Source organism: Nannospalax galili, unplaced genomic scaffold (assembly GCF_000622305.1).
Source record: "Nannospalax galili isolate Female #2095 unplaced genomic scaffold, S.galili_v1.0 scaffold2271, whole genome shotgun sequence".
NCBI lineage: Eukaryota > Metazoa > Chordata > Mammalia > Rodentia > Spalacidae > Nannospalax > Nannospalax galili.
The window spans coordinates 227866-252232 of NW_008329329.1; the positions used below are offsets into that span (position 1 = coordinate 227866).

A 24367-nucleotide genomic window follows, 5' to 3' on the forward strand; every position below is an offset into this window, starting at 1 on the left:
CAAATCCCAGCACCCACATGGCAGCTAACAACTGTCTGTAACTCCAGTTCCAGGGGATCTGATAGTTTCTTCTGTCCTCCAAGGGCATTGCACAACATGGGTGCACTTACCTACATGCAAGCAATATACTCATACACATAAATAAAATAATAAAGAAAATTTTAAAAATAAAATAAGCTTCCTATCCCAGTGACTGGGAATTTTTTTCATGCATCTCAAGCTAGACACTGATAAGTTCAAGGGGATTATATGATAAGTATAAAACATGTATACATATATGTATAATATGATATGTAAAATACATGTATGTGTTGGAAAAATGACTACAGAGATGACAGTACTGCAGTTTCTGTATTCAAAACAAAGTCTATTTGCTTTTCCTTACTTATTATTTATATTGAATATACTAACCTAGCAATTACTAAAGTAATTCAAGCAAATCTATCATTTTAAATAAAAGTAAATAAATAGGGGCTGGAGCAACAGCTCTGTCTCAGTAAAGTGTTTGCCTTGTAAGCATGAGGACCTGAGTTTGAGTCCCCAGAGCCCATATGATAAAATCTGGAGTAGTGGCACGCACTTGTATTTCCAGCACTGGGGAGGTAGACACAGGTGGATCCCTGGAATCACTGACCAGCTGGCCTACCTGGCGAGTCCAGGTCAATGAGAGACCCTGACTCCAAAGGCAAGGTGGATGGCACCTGAGGAATGACAGTCACAGTTGACTTCTAGCCTCTAAACACACCTGTGCACACACACACACAGTGAAGAATTGTGTGCTTCAAGTGGGCAAATTCTTGAAGTTAATATTATAAAGAAGAAGCAGGTGAACTAGAAGATTGAACTGAGTCATCTATACTTATGATTTGGGGTTGTCTTATTTATGATGCTGCTGTTGGTGCAACCTGAATAGTGTTATTAGTTTAATATTTACATAGAGTCTCTTGGGTGAGTTATTTAAGGAAGTTTACAAGTTAATTATCGTATTTTTTGACATTTAAGAAGTATTTTTCTTATAAGTTAAAAATAATGTAAAAGTTGGAGGATTAAAAAAAAGGTTGTTAGGAAATGTTTCATTTAAACAAAATCTGAAATTTCCAAAGAAAGAACAATAAAATATCTAAAGAAAAGAAAGAGTGCTGGAGAGATGGCTCAGCAGTTAAGAGCACTGGCTGCTCTTCCAGAGGACCTGGCTTAGTTCCCAACAGCACCCACATGGCAGCTCATATCCACCTGTAACTCCAGTTCCAGGAGTTCTGATGCCCGCTTCTGGTCTTCATGGGTACTGCACACATGTGTTACACATACAGACAAGCAGGTATACACACATACATATAAATAAAAATAAATAAAAATTTAAAAATCAAAGTTAACAAAAAATCTACGTAAATGTTGGAAATAGGCATTGGAACCTTAAAGTAATTCTCAATTTGAAAAATTCAAGTAAAATTCACGAAAAACACAGTGCATATGTAAAGATACCCTTAACCTAGGCTGGTCTCCCTGTGAGCCCAACCCTAGAAGAACTGTATGTCTCCTGGTTTTTGTCACCTATTTATTCAGTAAAATGGATTCAGAGCAAAAGAGAGAACTTCTAGGGGAAGGACAAACAAGAGGGGAGAGAGGACATGGGGGAGGACGGGGGGAGGGGGGTAAGAACAAAGTACAGTGATATGTCTATGAAAATGACATAGGTAAAACCCATGCCTTTGTATGCCGAAAAAAGCTTAAAAAACAAAAATAAAGGTGCATTCTGATATACAGTGCCTGACATAAGACCAGCATCGTTCTGGGTACCAGACAGAAAAGAATTGCTGAGAGTCCCGTTTTCAGTCTTCACATCCTAGTAGGTGGGTGTGCAAGGTGATACATGGACGGTTTGATGGAGGCCCACAGATGCTCAGGGAGTTGAACAATAAACCATACAAGCTATCAGAGGAAACAGCCCCTTGTACAGTTTTGGTATCAAAATAAGGCTCTTAGAGACTGGAGAAAGTATGGGAGGGGGATTATTCCACTGGACTGTGAGGTCCCCCAACCTCTCCATGATGGGAGCAAGGGACGTTAACCCCAGGCACCTGGAGGCTGAAACCTGCTTTCCTGCAGAAGGCTATGACTGCTGGATGCCCAGGTCGTGGCTAGGGCTGCTCCTAGGAGGATCAGAGGTGAGGAAATCAGAGGCACATGAGCCAGGGTTAGAGCTTCAGGCATGAATGTCAGGTCTGACACCGCTCAGGGGCAGGCTGTCAGGGCAGGAAGAGACAGGGTGGCAGGGACCAAGGGGCAGAAACTGAGGGTGGATGTTGAAAAGGAAACACTGAGACCCACCAGGAGCTTTCAGGTGGAGAGGTACCAAGTCGGTTTCTGCAGCACACACAAAAGCCTCTACTAGAGAAACAGGCCACTATAAGTTCCCTACCTCTAGAGACTCAGGGTCAACTTACAGTAACACTGACAGAACCCTTCCTGTCATGCTTCCCTGTCTTTCTCCCTTCTACCTTCCTGCTCTGCCCAGGAGCCACCCACATGCTCCTAACCACTGCCCTGCACCACTGGGGATGCCACTCCTAAGAGCTTTGCAAGCCGAGCTCCTTGCCTCAGTCAAGGTTCCGGAACCCACAGACCACCACACTGTAAGAAGTCCACAGTGATTTTCTGTAAGTAGGAAAATTTCTGTTTGTAAAGTTGTTGAGCACAGAGCAGAAGTAGCTTCGATTGCAGGCCCACCTATGGATTTGTCATTCCAGTCTTAAGAACTAATGTCAACTTCCCATTCCCAGATCCAAGCCTCTTCCTCCCAACAAGAGTCTCGAATCCCCAAGGGAGGAACCCAATGTGCCATCTCTAAGTGAGGAGACTAAGGAATAGGAAACCCAGGGTCTAACAGCAAAATCTGAATTAGTTTTTCATAGGAATTTTAGGAAGATAGTTTGTAGACTTTCAATATTCATGTGGATTTTCTTTCTTTTCAACTGCCCAAGGGCAACACTTCCTATCCCACTGACTCTGAATTTGTTTTTCATGCATCTCAAGAAAGACACTGATGAGTTCAAGGGCAGCTTCCTGAGGCCTTTGGGGCACCTCTATGCTTTGAGAACTTAGTATTGGATAGAGTATTGCTTTTACTTAAGTTAGAGCTAAGATGGGGCAGGGAGTAATGTTCTTGTAACAAATGGGACCAGTAAGAGGCCAGGTTCAAGATACCCATATGAAAGAGGGCTTGGGAAAAGGCAGTCATTTCCTCCTCAAAAGTACTGAGCTCAAAGCCTGTCTGTAGGTCTGTGATAGCTGGTTGTTTTTTAAATTTTATAATATTTTTATTATTCCACAGAAAGGCAATTTTACCATATTTTTCCAGAAATAACTTGAAGCAGGTTACATAAAAATATGCCATAAGGTACCTCTCTCGCCATTTTGTGTGGTTATCAGGAAGTCACAGGATCTATATGAGTGTGAATTTTGCAGTGCAGCTGTAAATTGAGGGGTGGGGGGGGTGCAGATGGGTGCCCAATCTTCTGTAGATAGCTGTTTGATTTTGCGCAAGTCCTCATTTAGGACACGATCACTGCATTTATTTGAGTAGTTTCTAGGGAGGGGAGGGAGGGAGGGAGAGAGGGAGGGAGGGAGGGAAAATAGGCACTCACCACACTGAGGGACATCGCAGTAGTCATAAAGTTTTCTGGGATTCGTTGTATAGCACCACGGACCACTAACATCACCATCCGGGTTTCGGCAGTACTGAAAAAAGAGTGAGGAGCTTGAGGTATGTCTCCCCTGGGGTGGAGGCTCAACAAGGTGTGGAGGCATGGAAGGGGGGGAGGCATGGAAGGGGGTGACCCTTTTTCTTTCCTTCTTATTTTTCTGGCAAAGTTATTTTTGAGGTGTTTATAAAACCTGTGAATCACAGAATGCCACTGGTCCTGCATCCCTGCTCAAAGCATGTTCTAGTATGAGACCACTCCTTGGATAGAGGGCAGGGGCCCTGGAGGGTTGGAAGGTAGAATAGATACAGGGTGGTCCTCCTCCAGGAGTTAACCAGATGTGAGAATGCCATCCATGTGGGACAGTGGGATCATGCTGACTGTCTCTTCACTGGTCGGCTTCAATAATCCCCTCCCCATGAAGCCTTGCTGTTGATTTAAAATGTTTGTGTCCTCCGTGGGTCAAGACAGAAGGGCAGTATCATCTGTGATACTGTGGTATAATATGTGCAAATGTGGTCTCTGCCCCAAAATTGATCACTCCTAGCATTTGTGCTGTTTCCTGAGTGGTGGCAGCAGAGAGAGCTCCTAAATCCTTGGGAACTTCCTAAGTGACAGGAACATCTTTTGCTTTACTGGCATGACTCTTGAAGGCTCCTGGAAGTCCTGATGATGGGAGGAGGGGCAGGTAGGTAGTTACTATTCAGAACCAACCCTGTGATTAGAACATTGGGACTTTCAGCCCCATGCTTTGATCTCCCAGGAAGGAAGAGGGGCTGGAGGTCAAGTTGATCAGCAAAGGCGAATGTTACAACCAAACTTTGACATAACAAAGCTTCCATTAAAAAGCAAGGGGTGCGGGAGAGATGGCTCAGTGGTTAAGAGCACCTGTTGCTCTTGCAGAGGTCCCGAGTTTGGTTCCCAGTACCCACCCGGCAGCAAACAATTACCTGTAACTCAGTGCTAGAGGATCCAACACACTCTTCTGGCCTTTGAGGGCACCAGGCACACATGAGGTGCACATACGTACATGTAGGCAAAACACTCATATACATAATATACATAAAATAAAAATAAATCTTTAAAAAAAAAAGAAAAAGAAAAAGGCCTGGGTTCAAAGAAGATACTAGGAACTGAACATGTGTGTGGCCCCAAACCAATTCTGTTTAAAGTTTTGTCAGGAAAACACAAAACAGAATCTGAATCAGAGTGGCTTACGTTTTCTTCCAGACCTGCCCGTGGGTTTGTCTCTGGGGTGAAGAGTCTGTGCTCATGGGGCTCCTGGGCTGCCCATCCCTGGCAAGGCGTGCCGGTTGCAGTGGTGGCCTTCTTACCCCGGTAGTCTTTGCCAATCCCATACATGCAGTCTGTGGGAATGGAAGTGGGAGGTTACATGCCACTGCAGAGTCCAAGCACGATACGGAGTAAACTCATTAGGCTTGGGTTGTTCTCTAGTGACAGACCCAGTATCTCATCCCTCAGAACACTGAAATGCTGAAAACCACAGGGCTTTCCACCTAGTTTAAGAAGTTGCCAGAAATGTTTATGGGTTTGGAAACACTCCCCAGTTTAGCAGGCTGTTAGAAGGGGAACTTAGGCTAGGACACAAAGGTAACCCAGCTTTACAATGTGAGTAGAGACACTGGAGAGTTTACAGAGCTCCTCAGGAAACTGCCCACCCACCCTCTGCCCACAATCACCACCCTGCCTCCCCTAAGATGGCACTGAGGTTCCTTCATCACCGTCAACACTCGGTCTTTACCTGTGTCCTGTCTGCCCGCAGATGTCTGCCCTCTGACTTCTTACCTGGCTCAGAAGTGGCCTGCACACTTGGAAGCTGGGGAGCCATGGGAGTTGCCTGGACAACCCCTCCAGTCTCCGGGCATCTCCTCAAGTTGCAATACTCCCACCTGACACTCGGGTCGGTGGTGTAGCACCAGGGGCCCTTGTCAGCATCTGGGTTCCTGCAGTAGTTCATTTCTAAGCCACTGTAAACCCCAAGACAGCAAGGTCACCAACGGAAGTGCTAACAAGTGCCTTTAAAATGTTCCACTAATCAAATGGTCCTCTAATCAAAAATAACAAATACCTCAAGAAAACTTAGACAATATATTCAATGTAAAAAAGTGCCATAATATCCTCCTCCCATACTCTGCCAAATGCAATATAGATTTTAAGTGTAATTTCAGATTTTTAAAAACAAATACAAATTTATGGATATCTTTCTATATATGACTACCTAGGGCTATGTAAATTGAGACAAAAATATGTTATCCAAAGGAAACAATGAATATTAAAAGGACAGCATTCCAAGTTCATCTGTAGCTAAAATTCTGCACATTTATAATGAGTAGAAATTAAAAAATTAATGTCACTGTAAATATGGTATCTGATTGGTCAAGTGCGCTTTGTATATGAAATATTCATGAGAGCTGGCCTGGAAAACCAGTTCCCCGGCAGGATGACATTTCTATACTCCTGGGCTGGAGCTCCTGCTCTGGATCTGCCATCTATCTATAGAAGCTAGACTCAAACAATGGGGTATAAGTTAAAGAACAGTTAGAAGGGATAGGGGTGATGTCCCAGTAGACTGAGGGCCCTGAAGGGACTGAAGGGCTGTAAAGGAGTTTGGGGGAAAAAAAAAAAACAAACAAAAAACTTGAGTAAGAAACAGCAGATGACCCCAGGGCACACTGAATGATATCGCCTTCCTGGCGCCCCCCTCCCCCCGCCCCCGCCAAGAACATTGCCCTGAGCTCCCAGAATCCTCAGCCTTGGAGTCCTTTCAGCTCAGACTTGCATTCTCTGAGGAAACTGGAAGCTGGCACCTAAGACTGTGTGGAGCTACTGCAGACAAGTGGCTCAGCCTCAAGCTCAGGTCCACACCTGGAGAAAGTCTGTCAATGGGTTCCCCACACAACTAAATAAGCTAAAAGCTTCATGTTTGAAACACATGCCTGCTTTCTTTTAGTTGAGATGTGCTTTACGTCTAGTGGTACGACTTGTATCTGAAACGCCTGCCACAGGCCCTTGTTTCATGGTTCTGCTTTGAAAAGTCCTGGTAACTCAGGAAGTGGAGTCTGGGTGAAAGATGTAGGGTGTTGGAGGGGAAGGGAGGTCACTGGGGTCTTATTTCCTTAATGTAATATTATCTCTAGCCACTTCCTGTCACTCTCTCTGCTTCCTGTATGCTGTTAAATGAACAGCTTCCTCCACCCCATGCTCTGGCTGCCATGATGTTCTGGGGTCACACAGTCACAAACTGAGCCCTCTGAAAATGTGAGTCAAAATAAATATTTCCTGCCTTAAGTTTTTCCTATTAGGTGTTTGGGTCACAAGGACACAAAAATAATTAATAAATCTAGTGAGAAGCACATATGAAAGGAGTTTGATGTGTTTGATAAACAGTCTCACAACATGCATTCTTGTAACCCTGGAAACTCCATCTTTGCTGCCCCACCTCTACTATGGTTTATTTTCCCAGTAGTAGTTTTGCCTCTTCTTGTCATATAAATGGATTCCTACAGAATGTGCACTTTTGTAGATAGCTTCTTTCCTGAATATTTTTGGGCTCTAGCCAATGCATGACTATTCCAAAAATTGCTAACTCACTTTTTTCTACTGATGGTCATTGGTGTTGTTTACAGCTGAAGTCTATCGTAAATAAAGCTGCTATGAATAATCTTTTTCCTTTAAAAATTATTAGTAGTAGTGTATGTATGTGATGTCCGTGTGAGTGTGGGTACATGTGTCAGGGCATGCGTATGGTCAGAGGACAATTTTGTGCAATTACTTCTCTCTTTCTAACTTTACATGACTTTTGGGGCACTAACTTATGTAGCCATGTTTGTGCAGCAGATGCCTTTGCCCACTGGGTCATCTCATCAGGCCTGTAATGAATATTCTTATAAATCTCTTTAAGAGAGATTTTTTTTCATTTTTCCTGGGGTAAATAGGAATAGAATTGCAGATTTAGAGGGTACATTCACATCTACTTAACTTCATCAGAAGCCACACATTGATTTCCAAAGTCTTGTAGCATTTTACAGGTAGATTAGCATGTATCAGCATGTATGAAAAAATCAAAAGCTGTTAGACTTAAATGCAGAAGCTATAATTAAAACTGAAATGCAAAACTTCTAGGAAAAAAACATAGGAAAGTATTTTCATAATCTTGGGGAAGGAAAATTGGCTATTGATTTTTTTCATGGTTAAAATCAAAGACATACGCATTTGGGAACTTCTCTGGGGTCTTCACATGCCGATGTGGACTCATGGATGTCCAAGACTGACACTTCTTTCCTGTGATGGTGGTGGATGAGGTGCCCCGGTAACTCTGCCCGTTGCCCTGGTAGCATTCCTGGACCACAGGGGTTTGCTCAGGCAGTGCTGAAAGGGGAAGCAGGAGAAAAAGAGAAGGTCAAGTGCACAAGGGCACACACACAAACACACACACAAATATGTACACTCATATACATGTACACATATATGCACCCATACACATATGCATGCATGCACATATAAGCATACATGCAGACACATGCATATGTACAAATATATACATACACATGCATATATATACATACATGCACATACTGGCACAAACACATACACATAGACATGCATATACACATATGAGCATGTGTGCACATACACATATGTACATACATACATGCACATATATACATACATATGTACATATTGACACATGCACAGGTACACATACACATTTGCACATACATACAGATGCATGCCTATACATACATACACATATACAAGATTTATAGCACTGTAGAACACTGATGGCCTAGTTTCTCTGGAAAATATTTAGCTTGAAGCTCAGGAGAGGAACAATAAAGGCCAAAGTACTGACAACTAGTGATTCCACATGTGCACAAGTTCTCGCTCATGAATCTCCTACCAGAGTTTATTTGAGCTTACGGTTCCAAGGGAGTTACAGTTCGTCATGGCAGGGAGGCATGGTGGCTGGAGGTGGCTGGAGCAGGAGCAGCAGAAGCTAAGTTCTCACATCATCACACAGGCACAGGAAGCAAGAGAGAAACTGAGATCTGACAAGGCTTAAGAACTCTGTAAGCCCACCCCCAGTGACATGCTTCCTCCAGGACAGCCACACCTTCTAAAACCTCCCAAAACAGTGCCACCATCTGGGGACAAAATGTCCAAATACTTGGAGCCTATGGGGGACATTTTCATTCAAACCAACACAACACCTAAGGGAACATTTTGGAACAGAGGGCAGAGAGAATATTAATTCATCTCTCAACTCTCACCAGCCAAACTTCTGTATGAAACAGATGGTGATTAACCCAGTAAGCCATAGGTCGAAGTACAGAGAATAAGCATCTGCAGAGTTCTTATCCCTGAATAGGACACTTATATCAAACCTCTGCTACCCAAGGCTCTGGGAATCATTGCAAAAGAAGAGGTAGAAAGATTGTAAGACCCATAGGGGGTGGATGACCACAAGGAAACAGTTTTCCAGACAGCTGGGAAGTTAGTCATATGAACTCAGAGCAGTGGTGACAGCATGCACAAGACCCATGCAAGCTCAAATCAGACAAAATCCCAGCATAGAAGACGGAAAGTGGGTAAGAAACCCCAACCTTAGATGAAGAACTATTGGCAACCAATAACTACTGGGAGAGGGATTATTGCTTTTCTCTAAGGATGTGGCACTAGGTAAGTTAATCAAGCTAGATAGGACACACGCCAAAGGACATTTGGGGACACAAACTTGGCTCAATCAGCATTAACATATATGACAGTACATGAAATCCAGCGGGGGGGGGGAGTGTATAGGAAGGGTGAAGACAGGGGAAGGGGGTCTAAATATTAATCAGTGAAAAACAAAGGACAGAGAAAGGACAAAGGACAACATGAAATGGCACATGGGGTCCAAGTAGGGAGGGCCCCGATCAGAAAATGGATAATTTAATAAGGATAATAAAAATAAGAATCCAAAAGTCTAAAGAGCTCAAACAACCCTAACAGAATAAATACAAAATATATGCACACACACACACACACACACACACACACACACACACACACACAGGTACCATGGTCAAACCACTGAAAGGCACACATGACAGGGTATCTTTTTTTTTTTCTGTTTTTGGTCTTTTTGAGACATAGTCTTTTGGGGGGTTTTGTTGATTGTTTTTTGACAGGGTCTCCCTAATCACAGCCTACCTGGAAGTCACGATTGTGAACCAGGGTAGCCTCGATCTCACAGAGATCTACCTGCCTCTGCCTCCCGAGGGCTGGGATTAAAGGCGCATGCCAACACTCCCAGTGCATGACAGGGTATCTTAAAGGCACCCTAAATTCCATAAGCACCAACAGAAGATGTTGGGTCAGAAGCTGTCCAAAGCAGAGGGTAATGGAGCTTTGTCTTTGAACTAGTGAAATAATACTACAAACCCACTACCATAATCAGCAAAATTGATTGTTAAAACTGAGGACAAAATAAGACATTTTGATGCACAGGAACGACCTTGGGAGTAGCAGGTCTGTATTCTGAGAAATGCTGAACATGGTTATTAGAGAAAGAATGTGATGGCAGATGGAAATGTGGATTTTTACAAAGACATGAAGAGCCCTGAAATAGAAAAAATACCTAAGCAATATAATATAAAATATTTTCTTTATAATCATTTTAAGACACTGCTGACACTGGTGAAAAAATATAAACATAGTCAAAAATAGTAAGAGATTGTAACAAAATAGAAATAAGCAGCCATCATGGGAGAAAAACCAGAGCAATCCTGTTTTAAACAAATGAAAGAAACTTCGGGAGGGGTTAGCAAAAGTACAATGCTGTAAGATTGTCATATTATACATCAACAAAACAATATTGTTTGGAGAAGGAAATATGACTATTTTATGCATTAGGGAAGATAATTAATAAGTAAATAGTGGAAATAAAAGTCCATAAAATAGACATTCTAAATGATGGCCAAAAGTGATGGGAAAAAAAGAACAAAGTTCAAATAGAACTAAGAGAAACAACTAACTTAATAGAAAAGTTACAGCCAACCCTATTCACAATTATATTAAAGCAACTGGTCCAAAAATCTCAATTAAAAACCTAAAAAAGATTAGCCACACAAATACTAGTGAAAATAGAGCTGTAAAAGTCCCCATATTCATATAAAAAATAAACTGCAGAATGAGGAATATTTTCAGAAACAAGGGAAGACATTGCAATTTCATCAAGAAGGTGGAGGTATCTACATGTGCATGTACACACCAACAGAGCTTCAAACTGCAACCAAAAAGAAATATAGACTAATCTACAGTTAAAGCTGGACATGTCACTAGCCATCCTTCAGTGATCAATATAACAGGAACACAGAAGAGAATCCCTAGTAGACAACATGTCCAGTGGACCTTCAGAAGAAGCACTCTAACCATGACAGCAGGAGCTCATGAAACATTATCAAGACTGTATTTTGAGTCATGAGACAACAAATCAACACTGTACTCGGAACCCCAGAAGCATGCTCTCTGACCAGAGCGTTTAAATGAAGCAAAAATACCACTCATTGATACATCGTGATGGAACCACTGATCCACAAACGTAAACAGAGAAATTGGACACTCGGTAAGCTCTCATGACCCACTCTTACTTACATGAAGCATCCGAAAGTTCTGGAGATGATGCCGAGGACTCACAGGATGGAATGCTACAGTACTCCCACCGCACTTTGCTGTCTGTGGTATAGCACCATGGAGCTGTTTCTCCATCAGGGTTACGACAGTAGTTTTCTTCCAAATTTCTGGAAAAGAAATGTGTCTGACTTTTCAGAGTCTAAATAAACAAGGTGCACACATGCTCATTAGTGGAGATACAAGACACATATTCAACTAATACTGTCGAATCCCACACACTGAATGACTGACAGGTACCAGAAGGAAGCTTAAGTAGAGCTTAGCTCACGGTATGTCATGGAGTCATTGCATAGGAGGGTCCTGTGTGACTGAATAGGTCTTTTGCTCCAAGTTGGGCACTGTGTTGTATGCTGGAAACACAACGGGCATTTCCCACACTGTTGCTGCTTCTGTGTGTATACAACCCTGGCATGGGATTTTAGTGTTACAGAGTAAAGTTGTCAGATTTTTTAATATGCAATTTATTATTTTTATTTTATGCACATGAGTTTATTGCCTGCATGTATGTAAGTGAACCCATATCATACAATGCCTGCAGAGATCAAAAGAGGGCTTCAGGTTCCCTAGAACTGGAATTACGGATGGCCATTAGCTCCCTTGTGGGTGCTGGGAACCAAACCCAGGTCCTGTGCAAGAGCAGCCAGTGCTCTTAACCTCTGAGTCATCTCTCCGACCCCAAGCTGTCAGGTCTTAATGTGCATTTCTGGGCCCCACCCCCAAAGTTTCAAACCTTGTAAATCTAGAGTGCAGTCCAAGAGTTAGCATTTCTAGCAAGTTTGTGGTGGAACTGATTCTGCGGGTCTGGGGACCACACTTTGAGAGACTGTAGCAGGAAAAACATTTCTGAATTTCACTTCCCCTGCACATAACTTGGTTTCCATTCTTGAACGTTCATTCCTGGGTTCTTATGGCAACTAGAGCCAAGGCAAAGTCCGAGGGCTGCATGGCCACAGCAACAGAGGGGGAGGTACGCAGGAGGGACATACTTGCAGGGAAAGTTTTCTGGTGTCCTGTTGTGCTTCTGAGGGGTCTGCTCACTCCAACGCTGGCAGGTTTTCCCAGACACAGTGACAGATACTGTCCCTCGGTAGCTCTCACCTCTTCCTTTCAGACACTGGTAGGTTGGACCAGAAGGGGGTGGAGGTGTTGCTTGAATGGGGAAAAAATGTATAATGAATATTTTTCAGATAAAGAATGCACCAATAGATGTTATGTGAAGATGGATGTAAGGTGATCAGTCTGTCTCCTCTTTTGCTTCTTGGAAGTTATTAGTATTTTCCGAAGAAGTCAGTCTGGTAGAGTCTGTATCTATGAACCAGAAACTTCTCTAGAGATGAACCCTTGAAACTGATGCCACCTTCTCTAGTCTTTTTTGTTGGTTTGTCATGCCTGGTAAGAATCAGTGTGAGTCTTCTCCCACCTCAAATTCTTACATATGCCAGTGAGCCAAGTCCTTTTATGAAGAACACATGACCCACTGGGTAAACACTGTCCAGCACCCATCTTCCACAAAGCCATACAACTGGGAAGGAGCCCATGGGAAAGAAGGTAATGTGCTAAGAATGTATGTTCTTAACAACAGAGTTTAAAATACAGAAGGCAAACAGTTAAAACTAAAGAAAGAAATAGATAGATCTGCAGTTAAAGCTGGACACATCTCCATTCATCCCTCAGGAATCAGTAAAATAAAAATACAGAGAAGCAGCGTGAACCAAATATCTCTAAAGAGATGCATTCAGCCAGTCATTAAGACACACTTGAGGTGAAGAGGACACCAGGAGAAGCTGGTGTATACAGAGGAAGCCCAGCTGCCCAAGTATGACAGGCAGAGCGAAGGAGGGAAGCCATCCCTCAGGGGTCCTTTCTCACATTTGCTGGAGGTCTGTCTAAACTCGCAGACTCTTGGCTCTAATTCTCAAAGATGGAGCAGTATGTGATTGCTCCCTCCATGTCACCTTGACTTGCCCTCCCACTTCTCCTGAGCTCCACAAGTTAGACAGACTAAAACAACTGGGTACCCACAGACATCTGAATTGAAAGAACAGGTAAGAAAGAACTCTGGAACTCTGCCTGGCAATGAAGTTTGTGAAACAGCCATGCTTGTAGGCTCCGCTCAGCACAGGGAAATCTGGAATGGCAGAGCTGCATCCTAGAACCTGCACTTGATTGTGCTCTAGAAGGACACTGACCTAATTAATTCCCAGTGTCCTCTGTCTTGCCTCTTGACTTCTTCCTGAATCATTCTGTTCTGCAGTTACCTTGGATTTGAAGAATGACAAGACTGATGTGTGTGTGTGTGTGTGTGTGTGTGTGTGTGTGTGTGTGTGTAACAGTTTGTTTGTATATGGGGGAGTACCTGTGCATACAGATGTGGAAGGAGGCCAGAGGACAACTTCAAATGTCATTCCCTAGGTGCTGTCGCTCATTTACTTTTTGAGCCAGGGTCTCTCACTGATCTGGAACTCATCAAGTATGTTAGGCTGGCTAGCCAGGAAAGCCTGGGGAGCCTCCTGCCTTCACCTCTCCAGCACTGGGATTAGGAAGGAGCACCATCATGCTCAATGTTTTTAATGTGGGTTCTGGGGATTGAACTCAGGACATGTTTGTGTAACAAACACTTTACCCACTTTACCGACTGAACTATCTCCCCAGCCTCTAGCTAAATATCTTTATGCAAAGGAGTAAACCCACCCCATAGAAACAAGGAGCTGAGCCTCATAGGACAGATCACCCCCGACAGTGAGGGTGCATCACAGATCAGGAACAACCTTCTCATGGGAGTCATTCTGCCCCCTCAAGGATGACGATAACTTGGAGCATGTGTACTCAGGACGTTTACCTTCTTTTCCATGGGCTTTCTCAGTCATACGGCTTTGTGGAAGAAGGGTGCTGGAGTTGGGACAGTGATCAGCAGCCCACCGCATGACCAAGAGCATCTGCGAACCCCAAAGCCTCCCTTGGTTTCTTTTTTCTATAAAAGCCCAGCACTCCTGCCAGCCCTTGAAGACAGACTTGGCATCACTGAACCTCTTTATCCATACTTCCCAATGTGGCCACACTGGTTAAACCTTTCTCCATCTTTCACCACTCCAGCATCTTTAACGGTCATGTTGGGATGGGGATGGAGCCCAGTCTGCTGAGACTCCCAAAGCCAGGGCTTTTGCTTCAAAACTTTGATAGCATTCATGCAGAAGGCTCTGATGGGGAAAAGAAGCATGGCGAATGGATGCCGTGAGCACTTACCTGTGAGCAGTTACCTCACAACCAACAGACCATGTTAAAGGGCAGGAAACCAAAGGGCAAAGCGCATCTGTGGACCTGTTTACCGGTCTTTAGACCCAGCATGTTTCCGAGGACAGGGAAGGTGGGAATCCCAGAGTACCGGTGTGAACTAGACTTACTGCAGCGTGGGATGTCACAATATTCCCAGCGTTTGTTGGGGTCGGTGGTGAAGCACCATGGACGAGGCTCCCCGTCGGGGTTACGACAGTAATTCATCTTCAGGTTCTTGCTTGGAAATCTGAGCGGACGAGAAGGGATTTCAGTAGCAACGAACATTTACATTCCTGCATGAAAACCTTCAAGGATGAGCAATCATGAGCACTGTGTGCCTGGCACGGACAGGTGCCAGGGATGTAATTAGAGGAAAGGGGTCCTTCAACAGCAATCCAGGAAGACCCTCGATGGTCACCCACAGACCACAGTTAGAAAGCCTAGGCTGGCATTCATTGGTGCAAAGTGAAGAGATGCGAAAGGCATGAAGGAAAAATCTTTGTTTTCTCCAATTTTAACAGAAATACATATCAGCTGCACATCTGATTATAACCCAAACTCGATTCGGAGGGCCTAGGATGCTGCGTTTTTAACAAGCAGCCATGATGTCCCTGGACCACACAATGAGTAGGCAGCATGTACATGCCACCTGCAGTGCAGAGGGAGGATGCCTACTTTGGAATTCAAAGCCTTCTGCCCTTCCCTTCTCAAGGCAAAATGAAATTATCCGAAGAACAGCTCAAGTCTGAAGAGCCGTGGAGTGTTGGTAGTCAGGCTTACTTGGCAGGAAGGTATCCGTGAGCGTGTGGGCTCTGTGAGTCCCAGGCCTGGCAGTCAAGGCCAGACATGGTCTTGGAGATTTGGCCTTCGTACTTTTCTCCGCTGCAGTGCATACATTCTTCTGTACAGTTTCGGGAAGAGGGGAAGGGTGAAAGAAAGAAACTGAGATGAAGCAAAGCAGAGCGCAGATACTGGATTCCCTTTGCGATGTCCCCAAGCCTTCCTGCCCCTGGTTCATCGTGACTTCCATAACCACTTGACAGCAAAACAGACTGTTCTGATGCAGAACCAAAATGTTGTTCTTTCTCGAATGGTATGCTTAGCCTATCTGGATCTAGTCCACCTTAACTGCAGTGACCATGTCCAAATTCAGAAGCTCCATAATGCACATCCTTAAACTGGGGGGTACATCTCTGGGGAGGAGGAGCACATAGTCCCAGTAGCCTGTAAGTTCTCCATTATAATTTTAAAATAGTGGACATAATTGTTTCAGTAATTATCTTACAAAATTCTATGAATTTCTTCTGCTTACTTGATGACTGACAAATAAATGGAGACCATCTAGGGATTTTCGTGCTGGAGTGTTTGTTAGTCCCCAGTGACCTCCCTGGAGGATGTCACCCACCTCAGGTGGCCAAGCCTTTCTTCTAATGCTGCTGAGAAACACGACTTCTTGTTATTTTGCTTGCTTGCTTTTAAAAAAATATTTTATTTTATTTATGTGTACAAGTATCTTGCCAGCATGCATGTATTTGTACCACATGCATGGCTGGTGTCTGCAGAGGGCACTGGATCCCCTGGAACTGGAGTTAAGGATGGGTATTAGCTGTCATGTGGGTGCTGGGAACTGAACTCGGATCCTCTGGAAGAGCAGTAAGTGCTCCTAACCACTGAGCCATCTCTTCAGCCCCTGTTATTTTGCTTTCTAACTTACTTAAAAACTGAAACTTTGACTTGGAATTGTTGAAGTCACATAGTGAGACAGAGTAACACACAACTGGAGTTTTTATGGGGTAATAAAGAAAACAGCTGCAGATGTGAGATAAAAACTATGTATTCATGGGATTTAAAGTCCGATGACCTGTGACTTTATCCAAACACAGAATCTCCTTTGTCCATGTAGGTAAAGTGGTGAGAAAAGAGAGTCAGCACGAGAAACATCAACATAGGCTGTGCTGGTTGGAATGAGAAGGTCCCCCATAGGCTTCAAGTATTTGGACATTCTGTCCCCAGTTGGTGGTGCTGTTTTGGGAGGTCTTAGAAGGTGTGGCCATGCTGGAGGAAGGATGTCACTCACAGCAGGCTTTGAGAATTCTTAAGCCTTGCTGGATTTCCAGTCAGTCTCTGCTTCCTGTGCCTGCTTGAAGATGTGAGCGCTTAGCTTCTGCTCCTGCTCCAGGCACCTCATCACCACACCTCCCCACCATGAAGGACTCTAATCCCTGTAGAACCTGGAACTGTAAGCTCAGATAAATTCTTCTTCCTATAAGTTTCCTTGGTCATGGTGTTGTAACTAATACATGGGTGAATAAACCCCACTTGGGTTTTCTCTCTCCTGCTCTAAACATACCCAGAAATGGGAAATCAACACATTTTCTCTAGTCTGATGTTTCAATTTTTTAGCAATGACCTTTGAAGAGCTCTATAAAATTGATTGGCCCATTGGAATAAAGGAGTGCTGGGGCAACAAAATCACTCATATTAAAGCATTGCTATTGTGTACTTAAATTTCATTGATTTTATGGGTTTTTTAAAAATATTCATTATTTTTATTTTTTTATGTGTATGCATATATTGTCTGCATGTGTGTAAGTGCACCTGTGTTGTGCAATGCCCTCAGAGGTCAAAAGAAAGGTGTCAGACCCCCTGGAACTGGAGTTACAGATGGTTGTTAGCCGCCATGTGGGTACTGGGAATTGAACCCAGGTCCTCTGTAAAAGCAGTCAGTGCTCTTAACTGCTGAGTCATCTCTCCAGCCCAATTTCATGGGTGTTTATAATATTTTTATTGATTCTTTGAGAATTTCATACAATGTATATTGATCATATTCTTACCCCCTCCCTATGCCCTCTCAGAACTATCCTACCCCCTATTTCATGTCCTCTATTTTTTAAGGCCTATCAAGTCTAATTTGTGTTCCCCAAATGCTCTTGGGTATGGGTCCATCCACCTGGAGCCTAGTCAATTTACCTGGAATCACACCCTTAAAGAAAACTGACTCTCCCTCTCCCAGCAGCTATCAGTTGCCAATAGCTCCTCTACTAGGTGGAGTTCCTAGGTTCCTGGGATCTCCCCTCCATGCCAGGTTTTTATCTGAGTTGTGTAGGTCTTTGGCATACTCTCACAAGCACTGTGGGTTCAGTAATGACTGTCCTGGCAAGATACGCCTACTGGTGCAACAGTGGCTTGAATGCTATGGGAGTAACCAATCACTTTCTGATTGGATTCAAGGCCCGTTTCCTAAGTTGAAGCTCATACCTGACATTCTTATTGGGGTCAAGAACTTGTGGTTAGACAGGTCACAGGCTGTAGAGGAAATCCTACTACTATTATCCTAGTAAATGGGCATAGTGTTAAACCCATTCCTAATGACTTATTATGCCCACAGATTAGTGCATCTATCAACTTTCACTAAAGAAACTTCTCGCAGCAGATGATGATTAACACAGAGACCCACAAGTGGTCAACGCACAGAAATTAGGACGCTCAGGGTGCTTGTCCCTAAATGGAACACGTACATCACACCCTCTCCCCTAAGGTTCAAGATCATTGTGGAAGAGGGGGTAGAAAGATTATAAGAGCCAGAGGTGGTGGAAACCACAAGGAAACTGTTTTCCAGATACAACAGAGCAATTACACATATGATTTCATGGTTTAAATTTAGCTATTTAATTGCAAAGGTGTTTGGAGTTTTACACTGTGTGAGAGTTTTAGGCCTAAGAGTTTGTAGCTCAAGTTTATATTTAGTTTCATATGTATAACATGTTGAAGTAACACTTAATAAAGAGAATTAAGGACAATGCTGGGGGACTGAGCAAATTTTCCCTCCTTAGCAAGTGGCGAATCCCTTTGTGATGGATGGATCAGTTGTATGATATACAACACTAATCAGTTGTGTGATGCACAGCACTAATCAGTTATGTGATGTACAGCACTAATTGGCTTTAATGACACCTCTTTGGGAAATAGCTGAACAGCATATTCAGGGTAAGAAACAGATGAAAGAAGGTTTCTGGAGCCACCCCTACCTTCACATTCAGGGATGTCGCAGTAGTCAAATCTCTTATCCGGGTCTGTTGTATAGCACCAGGGCCCCTCCTCATCGCTGTCTGGGTTCCTGCAATAGTTTTCCTCCAGCCCTTCATTGGGGTGTTTATCAGGAGAAAAGCTATGGGATGGAAAAGAAGTATTGTGACCAACTCCTTAAAGCTAGTGAACAAGCCAGACAGAGATGCTGTGCTTCCTGTTCGGAGCTTTGGTTCTGTGGTGCCAATGCAGTCAAGCAGCCAGTTGTCACATCTGGCCTGTCAAATTCTTCTTTGCTGTGCTGATGGCCCATCTTACTACCGTTAGTTACTATATGGGCAGCTGAGTCTTAGAAGTTGAACCAAAGCATTTCTACTCAACAGGCACTAGGTGTGCTGAGGCCTCAAATACCTGTCGAATCCTTGGTTTATGCCAAACACATGCTTTCCCCAGTGGCCATAAAAATCACAGCAACAAATACATTTGTATTTGTGGAGCTCTGGCCCTGACAGTCTGAGGAAATCTTCCTCTATATTCTCTCACTTGCCTTTAATAGGAAAAAAAATTATCAGGAAGAGGTTACTATCCTCAGTCTGCAGGTGGGAAATAGAGTGTGGCAATGTACGTGAAACAGGTGGTGCCTAAGATTGAATAACTAGCAAGACTGGGAAGATCTGGTCTGATCCCACAGGTTGGCTTTTCTCTGAAATGCAATCTGGATGATCTGGGTGGGCAAAACACTAAGCTCATCTTCTCTTCTAGATTTGACTTTCTATGTAGATAATTAATTAGATAAAATGCACGAGAACTTGCAGTCTGAAGAGGAAAGCTCTATTTCTTGCTCTTCTATCTACCTATTTGGGGGAACCCACCTGTTCAGGACTTACGTGCCTCAGAGATGAGGTTGGATTATAGGGATGGCCCTGGCATCATCTAATGCTATGCTGGGGAAAATACAAAATAATTGACCCTAAACTAGTATGCAAGTTGCAAGCTTTCTATTTCCTTTTAATATTTTGAGTCCTTGCTGAGTCACAATGTTGAGGTGGATGTGTCCTGCAAATTCTAACTTAATGTTTGATTGAGACACACCCATCTCTAAATAGAGTCATTGGTCTCTTCTTCTACTTGACCTCTTGATGCTTAGTTTTAACTAACATCCTCTACTTGACACCACCTGGAAGAGTCTCAAGGAGGCATCATCTAGATCAGATTAGCTTATGAATATATCTGTGTGGGAGGGTTGTTTAGATTAAGTTAACTGATGTGGGAAGACTCAGCCCACGGTGAGTAGTACCATTCCCTAAGCAGGGGATTGTGGACTGTGTAAGTGTAGAGAGGGTGCTAAGCACATATTTCTCTGTATTTTTGACTGTGAATGTGATGTGACTAGTTGCTAGAAACTTCTGCTGTGGCTCCCCACTGTGTTGGCTGTGACCTGGAACCGTGAGCCTGAGTGAGGCCTCTTCTTCCCTGAGTTGCTTTTTGTCAGGATGATTTTTAATCATAGCAACAGAAATGAAATTGGGACAGCCTCAAATCAGTTCTATGGTTCTTTCCACTAGGACTTTTACATTTTAGGACTTCCAGAAAATTCCATAACAAGAAAAACAGAAAGCAACAATTTTCTGCTGTTGTGCTATGAATAGTTCAACTACTCTGAATCCTCTGCCTGCTCTCATTCGTATTTAGGTTTGATTTGGAAGTGATGGAATTGTTCTAAATGCATCCATGAACACAAACTTACTTGAGAAAGACTTACTTGGGTTTGTGGGGGAAGGTGGCACTCCACTTTTGACAGGTGACACCACTTTTCGTCTTAGACATGGTTCCTCGGTAGCCCTTCCCGATGCCAGTCTTGCATTCCGACAGATACACTGAAAGAGGCCCACACAGTGCTTCAAAATCCAAACAAGAAACCTTGGGATGAAGGTTTGCATGGCACAGCCCCACCATGGGAAAGACTTCAAACCAGGCCGTGTCTTCCTGTTCTAAACGGTGGACCCTATGAAGGGCTGCCACCGCAGCGCCGTTTCACACATTGACATTGTGATGGTCATTTTGTCAACTTGGCACAACCTGGAATCACCTGGGAAGAGAGCCCCGATCGAGGAATTTCCTAGACCAGGCTGGTCTGTGGAGTCTGTCTTCACTGAGGTGGGAAGACCCTCTGAATGTTTGTTGAGGTGGGAAGACCCCCAGAATGTGGACAGCGCCGTTTCAGGGGCTGGGCTGGGGGCTCTGTGAGAGGGAGGGAAGCTGGCTGAGCAGAAGCAGAAGCAGACAGTGTGGCTGTGCTCATTTCCCCTACTCTTGACAGTAGATGTGATGTCACCAGTGGCTTGAGCGCCTGCCTGCAATGGTAGGCAGAATAAACTCTTGCTCCATAAGTTGCATTGGGTCAGGGTGTTTTGTCACAGCAACAGAAAGTAGAATAGATGTGCTTATTCAAAAGCTCTCTCCCCAGCCTGTCTGTGTATGGGGTCCCATCCTCGGGTTGGAATGTGGGGTAATGCAAAACAAGCAAAGGGCTCGTCTCCTGGAGCACATACCCTAGCAGAATGGGGATGGTGAGAGAAAGAAATCAAGGAAAAACAGCTTGAAATGAGGGAGCTTCGCAGTGACATGTGTCACAGGGAAAATAGTGTAATGAGACTGAGCAGAAAAACAAGGAAGGGGCTTTTTGGCTGAGGAGAGAGCAGGCTATTGGAGGCCCAAAGAGATCCAAGCACGTCTGTTCTTCACAGCTCTTGGTAATCTACAACATGCCAAATGGGACTTTTAACCCTCTTTCCTTACCCAAGTCACCAGCTATGCAATGGGCTCCATTCTATCTTAGAAACACGATCAGGTGCCCACTGTGGTCACAAGCGAAGATCAGCACCCTAAGTTGGGAGGCCGCTTTCCAGTGTGGACCCACTTCTGTCCCCACCAGGCACCATTTGTAATGTTCAACTGTCCTAAATGGTGATGCTGCCTTATAAAGCTGCCTTATAATGCAAGAGAACGATGCTGTTATTTCATTTTATTTTTAATTAAGTTGAATACACTTTTATTTGTATTTTTATGTGTTGTTATGTACTGTGTTGTGTGCACTTGTTAGTGTGGGTGGGTGCTCATGTACCTGCAGGTGCACCTGGAGGCCAGAAGTTGACAACACGTGTCACAGGTACTTTACCAACTGAGCCATCCCGTCACCCCCAAGTCGAATATTTTTAAGGATGTAAAAAAGTTAAATCATTTTTTAAGTGCTGTCAGAGTTACTGAGGACAATATACTTGTAATATAGACTATATGGGTTTGAGGGGGAAAGTCATCAAAATCTAAAAGCATTGCAGAGTCAGTGTGATTACCAAGCCTAGGACTTGCTGCACTGCAAAGATGAAGACTCAGATGGGAATCTTGCTGCTCAGACACACTGCAGCCCAGTGCAGAGAGCGCCTGGTGGGGCCCACAGTCCAACCAAAGGCCTCTCCTCTGCATCAAATGATGCCCAAGCCAGTTTATGTTTGCAGTGAAAATGCACAATAGTGTTTCCAACATATTCATGCTTTTACGATTCCCCACTAAGATCTCTGTGAGTTCGAGGCTAGCCTGGTCTACATAGTGAGTTCCAGGCCAGCTGGGGCTAGGGGGAAACCCTCTCTCCAAAAGACACACACACACACACACACACACACACACACACACACACACACACACACACACACACACACACACACAGAAAGATTCCCTACTGAGGTCAGGTTTCTGTTTCATCGATCTGGGGGGATGTATTTCTAATATAACCTCCAACAGATTGAAGCCCTCATAAAACTATGAACAAAGGTGCAGTATAGCCCCCTTGGGATGTGTAACAGCAGTAGGTATACCCCACACATCAAAGGTATAAACCCACGGTACTCTGAGAAAGGGAGGCCTGTGCTGGTTAGTTGTTGTCAACTTGAGAAAACTAGTCATTTGGGAAGAGAGGACCTCAGCTGAGGAATTTCCTTCATCAGACCGGCCTGTGGGCTTGTCTGTGGGGTATTTCCTTTTTTTTAATTTACTATTTTTATTTTATGTATGAGTGTATTGCCTGCACGCATATAAGTGCACCCGTGGTCTGCGAAGGTCAGAGGAGGGCATCGAATCCTGTGGAACTGGAGTTATGGATAGTTGCTAGCTGCCACGTGGGTGCTGGGATTTGAACCTGGGTCTTCTGCAAGAGCAGCTAATGCTCTTAACAACTGAGCAACCTCTCCATCCCCGTGTGGGACATTTTCTTGATGGAGGAGGGCTCATCTCACTATGGTTGGTGCCATCCCTAGGCAGGTGGGCCTGAGCTGTTTAAGAAAGGTAGCTGAGCAAGCCAGGGGAGCAAGCCAGTAAGCAACATTCCTCCATGGTCTCTGCTTCAGTTTCTGCCTCCAGGTTCCTGCCTTGAGCTCCTTCCCTGTCTTCCCTCGGTGATGGACCATGATCAAATAAGCAAAAATAATACTTTCTGCCCAAAGTTGGTTTTGGTGAGTGTTTTATCACAGCAACAAAAAGCAAACTAAGGGCGAGGGAAGGACATTTGAAAGGAAATGCTATATCGCAACAGAGTAAATATAGTAACAATTTACTGTATTTTTAAAAGAGCTAAAGAGAAGGAGTTTAATGTTTCCCAATACCAGGAAATACTGCATGTCTGAGAAAATGGAAATTCCAGTTACCTGGTTAGAGCATTACAGTACTTAGCTTCAATATTAATATGCATTGTACCCTAGGAATATGTAAAATTATGGAAGAGAATATTTTTCAGATAAGATCCTGCCTTGTGGTTCAAGCTGGCCTCAAAGTCAATACATTGTAAGCTGGTCTCAAAAACTCCAGACTTCTGCTTTGGCCTCTGTGTGCCTGGAAGGATTTTAAGCAGGCGAGGACCCATTTCTTAGAGTTCACTTACACAACTACACTCAGAGGGGACCAATGGCTGCACAGGCCCCAGCCAGCCATGATGGGGGCCTGGTTCTAAGGATGGGCAGGGACATGGTGCCATGTGGCAGGTGTAAAGTCTGACACTGATGGTTCCCGGCAAAACCGTCACTGATAAATTGCTGGTCCATGTTCCACAGTAAAGAAACCAGGACCAAACACCAACTGACTTTTGACTTTTCTCCTCTTTGTTTGTATGTTCCCACTAGAGTGTATATAACCTTTTGCTCCCTGAAAGCAAGCAAAGCCTTCAAACTTCAGACTTCAGCCTAACAGCCACCTCTGTGTTCCTCCTGGTTAACAATTTACAAGTGTCATATTTAAGTGCTAGCATTTCTGCAGCAAGAGTTCTATTCTCCTTTTCATAAAAATCCAGGCAAGAGTAGAAAACCCTGTTTACCTCATCATTATCTAAGCACTAGTTAACTCAACAGATGAGGCTTAGAGTTAATATGTGCTTGACTCTTAAGAATTAAAAATGTGGGCCTGGAGAGATGGCTCAGCGGTTAAGAACACTGGCTATTCTTGCAGAAGACCCGGGTTTGAATCCCAGCACCCACATGGCAGCTAACAACTGTCCGTAACTCCAGTTCCAGGGAATCCAACAGTCTCTTCTGTCCTCTGTGGGCATTGCACAACACGGGTGTACTTACCTACATGTAGGCAATACACACATACACGCAAAATAAAAAGAATAAATAAAGTATTTTTTA

General features: G+C 43.9%; 1 protein-coding gene across 1 annotated transcript in view; it reads right to left on the minus strand.

The window, feature by feature from the left end:
• Plg (plasminogen) overlaps nucleotides 1-24367 on the minus strand; it is a 47758-nt gene that overhangs the window by 14617 nt on the left and 8774 nt on the right. The window contains exons 4-13 of the mRNA XM_029565223.1: nucleotides 20458-20572; nucleotides 18698-18837; nucleotides 15450-15570; nucleotides 14798-14916; nucleotides 12383-12545; nucleotides 11358-11503; nucleotides 7931-8090; nucleotides 5508-5689; nucleotides 4920-5068; nucleotides 3645-3738 (exon numbers count right to left, since the gene is read on the minus strand). Coding sequence (XP_029421083.1) covers nucleotides 3645-3738; nucleotides 4920-5068; nucleotides 5508-5689; nucleotides 7931-8090; nucleotides 11358-11503; nucleotides 12383-12545; nucleotides 14798-14916; nucleotides 15450-15570; nucleotides 18698-18837; nucleotides 20458-20572 — 1389 coding nt within the window. The remainder of the gene's footprint in view (nucleotides 1-3644; nucleotides 3739-4919; nucleotides 5069-5507; nucleotides 5690-7930; nucleotides 8091-11357; nucleotides 11504-12382; nucleotides 12546-14797; nucleotides 14917-15449; nucleotides 15571-18697; nucleotides 18838-20457; nucleotides 20573-24367) is intronic.